We start from the raw sequence: 9,000 nt of genomic DNA, 5'->3' as shown, positions 1-9,000 counted from the left end.
TTATATCTGACGATTTTTATATAAACGATAACCATCTCATAATATCATGTTTTGAAACCAGAAATTATTTGAAGAGGTATACTTACCTTTATTCATACTTAATGAAATGCTTATGACAAAGTGTATAGTTTCCCACAGAAATGTACATCATAATGCATTCCACAAAGATCATTACCAAAAACCATGTAGTCATACACCATTCGATCCATTGGTTTGGTTAGCTAGCCCCCAATTTGTCACACTTGTGATTCTGTATAAAATGAGTCATTCTTTTAAATTATGGCTGTTTAATCTTATGACACACCAATGAACAATGAAGCAACGTTTAAATAAGGCAATACTTTCCTGTACATCTACACCATGTAAAACACTTCAGCTGCATATTAAGACATTCTCGTGATAGCCAACTAGAGGAAAATATGTAGGAGAAAACTACAAATGTATATTCTTTTAATGGACAAACTACATCAGATAAAGCAATGTTTTTAAGTCATCTAGTACAGGTTTATTTGGAGTGCATCCTAATAGACCTTTCAGTCTATTCCCATTTTAAAATAATTTTCTTACCATACTTTAGTAGTGCATTTTCTCTTAGGCACATACTGTAACATAGGCCCAATCAATGCAAGTATGTGAATGCAAATGCTTGTTGTTCAATTTCACACAACACTGCGTTCTGAAACATGTCAGAATGCAATTCATCCAAATGCAGCTTCTAATGGTGTGTTCACATACAACGCGAAGAAAATGTTCGTCTCCCATTGCTCGCACGAGTTTGACCGCTGGATTATAGATGTGTGTTTAAACTTGTGTTCGAATTAAGCGAATGAAGTGATTTTGCGTGTTCGAGTTGCGCCATTCGCTTCATTTGTCTATTCGCATCTTTGCATTGACTTTGTATGTAATCGCGCCACGCGAGATGCTGGAGCAATGAGTGAACGCACCATTACAGTTTGAAGAGAATGTTGCTGAGCAAATTAAAGTTAATTAAACTGTTGACAGTCATAGCTAGTCACCTGAAAAATAACAAGACATCCACTTTACTTGCACTGACAAGGGAACTCTATCACCCCCTTAAGGACTGAAGTTTGTGACCACCACAGTAACGCCACAGTAACGCAAGAACAAATGTTGCGTATGTACAAGCACTCTCATGGATGTCTGTATACTTGCGTATAATATCTTTTTAAATTATAGTTTTTTAGTAGAACAGTGTTTAAGCTGCAAAGCAAAGATTGGCAATCTTAGCAAAGATGCTTTATCTACATTTCGTTTGTCATATATCATCTATAAAACTTTCCACAGCATGCCCCTCCTATACCACACACAACTCTCTTCAATAGAGCAGGGAAAAGTTGTTAAGTGGCCAACTTGCCCCTGAGCACTTCATGGGTTTGTGGGAAGGACAGTTCCTCCAAAAATGCCTGGAGGTGCTGGACAGGGACTCCGAGAGGTTAGTACATCCATCTTAGAGTTGCATTCCTAGTGCCCAACTAACCTGCTCACAAAAGTCAGTGTCATTATCTGTCAACTCTCTTTGTCTTTTTTCCATCATCTGTCAACTCTCTTTGCTTTCATTATCTATTATACTGGTTGACAAACTGGATCCTTCTTTCCATTCTATTTCCAGGCCTTCCTCTTGGGTTCCTCTGGCTTGTAAATATCCATCGCCATGGCTACAGACCATTGTCGTTCATACTGTCGTTATGGCACTAGCAGACCCACGGTAGCGGTTCAAGGCATCGTCCAAGAACGCCACCATCTTGTCACCATCCTCCTGTGGAAATTGAAGGCAGAAATGGTGACTGAAGATGAAGTGAAACAGAAACATTTTATGAGTGGTTTGCACATAAAGTGTAAGAAATTATATTAAGATGCTTTAAGATGCTAAAAGGTGAAGAATACAATGGAAAAAGAGCAATAAAACTGCCAGATAAGTAGTATGTCTCAATCTGGATAAAATGCACAATGGTAAATATGCTGGTAGCAACCCAGTCATTGCCTTTTGTCTTACCTCACTGATGAAGGCATAATGGATAAGTTCATTGACCAAATCTCTGGAACTATCAGCTGCAATGACAACATATACTGTTTTAAAATGGAAACCAATCTCAGACACAATAAGATTATTACACAACAATCATGTTATTTCAAATCATCGATATTGTCAAGGCTGAGCCCATAAAAAATATTCAATTTTGACAAACTTTTGTGTCTACTTTAGATGCACCGATCCAATACATGGATAGGTCTCAGCTTTGATACTGATATTTTTACCCGGATCGGGTATTGGCAGGCGCAGTTGCTGTTTTCTGAAGAAATTTACAGACGGTGACTGAGTGACACTGGCAGAGTGGATCCTCATTTTCACCTGGGGTTCACTTTTGGAGTTGTAGAATAAAGGACACTCTCTCAAATGTTGTTGGTGTGTGTTAGCTGCGATGGCAGTTGTTGCTTATGTGTACTTTTCAGATGGCCCCTTATCACACCCGCAACAGTATTAGGATGTTTTGTGGACTTTTTAGATAGTCCCTTACCCTCATTAGGAAACATTTACAATGAATATCAAGGTTAAATTAACAATCTCATCTGACCAGCTTAAAATATTGGACAAATATGGGATGCAACTTTTCATCTTTAAAAGGTGGCAACCCTATTTTCACCTCACAATAATGGTCAAATATAATTATTCTTTGATATATGATTGTTGCTACTCCGAAATTACTAACATTAAATCTTTTTTTATCTTTGAACTAAACTGTTGCTAGAGGTTCATTATAATATGCACATAGATTTGCTGGTATTTATCTAACATTACATGTTTATGTGTGGGTAGAAGGGGGCACCCCAAGAGCTTTCACTCAATTCGAACACTGCATAAAAGAACCTTTAATGCATCATTAAAGTAGTCCATATGTCTTGTGCATTTTATTCAAACCCACTGTACAAAGGGGCCTCAGTTTGTTCCTGAAAGGCAGCAGATGCCTTAACCTCGCCCCCACCCTAATCCTAACCCAATGGAGTCTGTATGGCTGCGTACCCTCCAAGGAACAAACAGGCCATTTTCTCTCATCGTGTTCCTGGTGTGGTCCTTCAAAATAAAAGTCCTAAGACATTCCAACTGAAATGTATCACTACGGTAAAAAAATAATTCAAATATTTACTATTATTATTATTATTTTACACTTTACAATGACAAATTACATTTATTTAACAAATCATAAAAAAAAAAACTGTGTGACTGAAATGAGGACTGATATTCCAATTTGATGATCCTACAGCAATAAAGTGAACAAAAAAGAGATCTGAAACCATTTACAAGTCCAGATGCAAGTTTTAAAAAACTAAATGTGTAAAGAGAACAGGCTTCTTTCTACTGAAGACTTTCACTGGAATTAATGTAAATTTAGCTGAAGGATCCAGCAGACCATTTAAGAATAACGTTTTTCTTAAGAGGCAGCACGTGTTTTTATATAAGTTGTATTCTATTTTTTGTATATTTTTTTCCTCCACTTTTCCCCCAATTTTGGCATGCCCAATTCCCAATGCTCTCTAAGACCTCGTAGTGACGTAGTGACTTCGTGTGGCTTGTTGAGCGTGTTACTGCAGAGACCTAGTGCACGTGAAGGCTCACGATATTCTCTGAGGCATCCATGCACAACTCACCAAGTGCCACACCGAGAGCGAGAACCACATTTTAGCGACCACGAGGAGGTTAACCTAAAGTGACCCTACCCACCCAAGCAACTGGGCCAATTGGTTGCTTAGGAAGCCTGACTTGATTCACTCAGCACGCCCTGGATTCAAACTTGCAACTCCAGGGGTGGTAGTCAGTGTCATTTGCTGAGCTGTTGTTTTCCTATTTTAAATGAAATAATGTTTAGTTGGATGTGTAGTTTTAGATTCTTTACACATAAAAGAGTACTCACAATCGGTTCCACACACTAAGTTATACTCATTAAACTCATAAAGAAAAAAACAACATTGCTATCGGATCGGGATCAGTATCAGCCGATACTGAGAGTTCAGGTATCAGAATCGGATCAGGAGAGAAAAAATGGTATCGGTACATCCCTAGTGTCTACTAAACAGCAACAAGATTAAATGGAGAGCAAATGGAGACATCTGCTTACAGTAAGTGTCCTGCTTCTCAGATTTTTCTCCTGAGAAAATCTCCCCAGTAATAAAGAAATGTCAACAATGTATGATCTGTGATTTGATATTTGCCAAGACAACAAAGTCTGCAATTAAAAATTAAAGACACACAAATTCTTCCAAGATCAAATTATCTAAGCTATAATACACTGCAAAAATGTATTTTCTTGCTGAGTGTTTGTCTTCTTCTTTTTTTTTTTTTTTTGCTGAAATAAATGAATAAAAATCTAAACACCCTTAAAGGAATTCAACATTTAGAAGCTCCAAATAGCACACAAAGGCAGCATAAAAGTAATCCATATGACTCCAGTGGTTTAATAAATGTCTTCTGAAGCGATCCAGTCGATTGTGGGTGAGAACAGACCAAAATGTAACTCGTACATATTTCCATTGCAGTCTCTCTAGGGCGAGATTATGATCTCAAGCTCGATTACTCTTCCTAGTGCTTGACGCATGCGATGCGAACAAGCGCAGAACACTAGATGGCACTAGGAAGTGTAATCAAGCTTGAAATCATGATCGCCAGATGTCAAGACTGCAGATGTCAAGATTTATAGTAGAAAATTTTAGGTGAAATTGAGGTCTGTTCCTCACCAAAAACCGAACGGATCACTTCAGAAGCCTCGGATTAAACCAGTGGAGTTGTATGGATAAATTTTTTGTATATTATTATACATTTGTATACATATTTTCAGATCCCATTGACTTGCATTGATTGGATCTACAGAGCAAAAGTCTTCATTTGTGTTCTGCAGAGAAAGAAAGAGATACACATCTGGGATAGCATTAGGGTGAGTAAATGATGAGAGAATTACAATTTTTAGGTGAACTATCCCTTTAATATAAGCACATAACATACTATTGAGCAGAATCATTTTTATTTTTTTCTCCTGAGCAATCTAACAAAATTTAGTTGGGCTTATGCTTAAAATAAATACAAATAAAAACCCTTTTGAATGAAGATGTTTTTTTATCCCACTGTCAAATAGTTTTTGGTTTTGTCTTGTCTTGTTAAAAGCAAAAATGTTCCAAAATTTTGTTAGATTTCTCTGAAAACAATACACGTAATTTTCTTCTCAAGTAAAAAAATACTCAAAAAGAAAATGTTTTTTTGCAGTGTATCCACATTAGTATTTAGAGCTCGATACTATCACTGTATATTTATTTGATAAAAATTGTATATATAAGTGGCTAGAGCTATGAAAGAGCAACATCTGAGTAATGTTCCTTTGGAAGGTTTCACTTACTTGGCATAATATCACAGCTGAGCTGCCGGTGGAGTTTATCATCTAGCTTTAAGAACAAGGTGAGCTGTGATACACAGAGAGAAAACAATGAAAGCTTACCCCAGAATATTACAGATGTTACCATAAGTGTCCACAGGAACACAGCATAAAACTCACATGAGTTTTAGTCGTTTCTTCATTAAAATCCAGGTTACAGTGCATCTGTACCACCTATAACATATCAAAGATAGCACATTAAGGTTATGTAAGAAACAATCAGAACTGAAGCAAAACATTGTAACTGAACTGAAGCATATACCTTCCGGGTTTCTGCCTCTTGCGGTTCAGGGGTGGGCGTCTTCACTGTCTCCACCTGTTCTTGGGACATGGAGAGGGCGCGAGGGACGGGATGTGGTCGAGTAGAGGCAAAGTTCATCAGTGGGTAGATGCCATTTCTAAGAATCACATCAGACAAATGATGATTAAAGTGAATGGATCCAAATGCTTTTAAACGAAGATAATTCAACCCAACTTCTCAATAGATATATAGTGACATATTAGAAATATTATATATGTCATATATAGGAATGATTAAAAGAACAGTTCACCCAAAAATGAAAGTTCTGTCAATATTCCACCATCCTCATCTCGCTCCAAACCCGGATGACTTTCTTTCTTCTACAGAACACAAAAGGAGAAATTTGAAAGAAGCGACGTGATGAATCTTCTCCTTTTGTGTTCCACTAATAACCAGTCATACTGGTTTGGGCCAAAAGTAGGGTGAGGTTTACTTTTTAGGCGAACTATCCCTTTAATTTCTTCTCTCTTAATCAAATAACAACATCCGATGGGCAACACTCACTTTACATCCTCTAAGAACTTGTCCAGCTCTAGAGGGGAGACATGAGAGTACCTGAAAGACAGGAGAGATCAAACAACATTATTTTATGAAGAAAAGAGAGAAGCATAAAATAAATGTAAATGTTGGAGTAGTCTTAAGGTAGGATACAGTTGTTTTTCGAGATTGTAACATGTGAGACTTACTTGAGCTGAATGCGAGGACGATCTTTGTGAATTATCTCTGCCATGATGCCGTTTGGGTCAAATGATTTGGTCATCTCCTCTACACAGTTCTCTGGGAGCATGTCTTTAAAACCAAGAGATTTTATAAGAAGAGTTTTAAGTGCTAAATTCTGAATAACATTGAAAAGGTGAGCTGCTTTGTTAAAACAACATTTTACCTTAAAAGTTGGGTAAATTATTTCTAGTAATTTACTATTGGGGGCCTTTCTCAGCAAATATTAATCAAATAATAATGTAAATATTTTGATATTTTTTTAGCAATTGACATCCCTATTTTTAATAAATAATATATTATTAATATATAATATATTATTGAATATACTGATGCAATCAATTAAATATTGGTTATAAAAAGAGACAGAAAGTGGAAAAAATGGAAATGTAGCATTTTTGGCTTGGGGGATTGAAGGGCCTGATGATAAAGCAGTATTCCTATTCCATTAAAGGTGTACTCTGAAACTTTTGTCTTTGTGTCATCTTGGACTTACAGTGACACCTAGTGGTTTGGATGCAACATAATTTAAAATGAATAATTTTCAGATTCAGATGCCATTGAAGAAATTTAGTGTTCACAGTCAGCCATGATTACTTTAATCAATGAGTCAAAGTGTCCAAAAGCAGTATGGTTACTGAGATAAAGCGAGTAGTATTTGGCTGGTCATGTGATTCTGACATGGCAGTCCCCATGTACGGCCCCTCTCCATGTAGAATAAAACAGCTTTTATAAGGTTACTGATATGGCTTGAGTCTTTATTTTAATGTAAGTGATAAATACAATTTATGTCTTCAGAAGTTCAACTTCTTTTATGAGGAAAAATTACTGAGTGCCCCTTTAAGTATTATATTTTATGGAATGATTTGTTGAAGTAGCAATAATGGAACAAGGACATAAAAGGGAATCACTCAGTCTGGATAGATGAAACCTCTGTCTAAAATAGCTCTTTACTCTTCAATATTTTAGCAGATTCTTTGGAGTAGTTGCAGTTCATATGTTTTCTTAAATCACTTCCGATCATACTTACACTGGTTGTTGATGAGGCAGTGTGCTGCGAGCAGTTTCAGCGAATGCACTTCAAACAACACGCGGTGAAACAGAAGGTCATGTGCGGTTGGGCGGAGTCTGGGGTTATGACGCACACATGACTGGGTAAACTCCTGTCGAACATGGAAGAGCACGGAAGATTGGGTTACAATATTAAGAGTTGGATTTTTACATTTTCTCAAGAAAATATAATTGTTTTTTTGTCTGTGCAATCTGCACATCCATGGTGGTTGCCAGGGTGTCGTTATGCAACTGCTAGGATATTCTGGGAGGTTGCTAAGTGGTTGCTTACTGGCCCAAGTCAAAAGACCCCATCTCTAAATCTATGATATTCTGGTCCATACATATACAAATCAGCCACAACATTAAAACCACCTGCCTAATATTGTGTAGGTCCCCCTCGTGCCGCCAAAACAGCGCCAACCTGCCTCTCAAATCAGCATTCTGGGATGATATTCTTCTCACCACAATTATACAGAGCGGTAATCTGAGTTACCGTAGACTTTGTCAGTTCGAACCAGTCTGGCCATTCTCTCTCAATAACAAGGCATTTCCATCCACAGAGTCTATGGTAACTCAGATAACCGTGCTGTATCATTTTGGCGAGAAGAACAACTAATAGCTAAGAATGCTATTATGATATGCAGGTTGGCGCTGATTTGGCAGCACAAGGGGGACCTACACAATATTGGGCAAGTGGTTTTAATGTTGTGGCTGAACGGTGTATGTCTCATTTCCCTCCTTAAATGTAAGTCTATGTAGTTTATAATTCTGATCGGTTAGAAAAGTAAGTATATTTCACAAGTGAGAATATCCATAAACATGTCAAAGTCATTCCTCTCTATCATGCCTGTGTGAGCAAAACATGTATTGATATCACGTATGCACACATACCCTCATGAGTGGGTCCTCCAGTGATTGTCCAGCATTGGTTATAGCCTCCTTAGACACAACAGAGTCCCCATTGGCTTGGATCTCCAACACGGCCATCTAGAGAAACAGTATATCAGTAATCCACATATGGGTGATTCTTCAGCTTAGGGCAGTTTAATGTCCAGGGGTTGATTTTTATTAAAAAGAACAGTTTTCAACTTTTTTGGATATAGATTTGAATGTTTTAGCATATATAAAAAATATGAATGTCGATAATAAAAATACAAATTATTACATGTTTTAAAGGAGTATAATCTAATCACAGAGTGAGATGAGCACAAACCATTTAAACATTTATTGTGTGAAAACGATTTCTATATATTTTTGCAAAAATTACGACTGTCCCACAGTTGTTCCGTCATTTCCACCATAAAGCGAAGACAAATCAAGGTAAACACCATTGAATACCACAAAAAATAATTTGGACTTCTCCTCATTTTCTTTAAAAACCAGTGACAGTGAGACACTTACAATGGAAGTGAATGGGGCCAATTATTGGAGGGTTTAATAGCAAAAATGTGAAGCTTTTAATTCTATAAAAGTACTTACATTTATTCGTCT

The 9,000-nt window shown here is 37.0% G+C and overlaps 1 protein-coding gene across 1 annotated transcript in view; it reads right to left on the bottom strand.

The window, feature by feature from the left end:
* Nucleotides 1-286: 286 nt before the first annotated feature.
* Nucleotides 287-9,000, bottom strand: part of LOC127635159 (nuclear receptor-binding protein 2-like) — a 30,361-nt gene continuing 21,647 nt past the window's right edge. The window contains exons 10-18 of the mRNA XM_052114952.1: nucleotides 8,401-8,496; nucleotides 7,487-7,619; nucleotides 6,426-6,528; nucleotides 6,244-6,294; nucleotides 5,701-5,836; nucleotides 5,559-5,612; nucleotides 5,403-5,466; nucleotides 2,015-2,070; nucleotides 287-1,777 (exon numbers count right to left, since the gene is read on the bottom strand). Of these exons, the coding sequence (XP_051970912.1) occupies nucleotides 1,694-1,777; nucleotides 2,015-2,070; nucleotides 5,403-5,466; nucleotides 5,559-5,612; nucleotides 5,701-5,836; nucleotides 6,244-6,294; nucleotides 6,426-6,528; nucleotides 7,487-7,619; nucleotides 8,401-8,496 (777 nt within the window). The 3' untranslated portion in view covers nucleotides 287-1,693. The remainder of the gene's footprint in view (nucleotides 1,778-2,014; nucleotides 2,071-5,402; nucleotides 5,467-5,558; nucleotides 5,613-5,700; nucleotides 5,837-6,243; nucleotides 6,295-6,425; nucleotides 6,529-7,486; nucleotides 7,620-8,400; nucleotides 8,497-9,000) is intronic.

Source organism: Xyrauchen texanus, chromosome 42 (assembly GCF_025860055.1).
Source record: "Xyrauchen texanus isolate HMW12.3.18 chromosome 42, RBS_HiC_50CHRs, whole genome shotgun sequence".
In the NCBI taxonomy this organism is placed as follows: Eukaryota; Metazoa; Chordata; class Actinopteri; order Cypriniformes; family Catostomidae; genus Xyrauchen; species Xyrauchen texanus.
The sequence above is the reverse complement of the archived record's forward strand: the minus strand, read 5'-3'. Positions and strand labels throughout refer to the sequence as shown.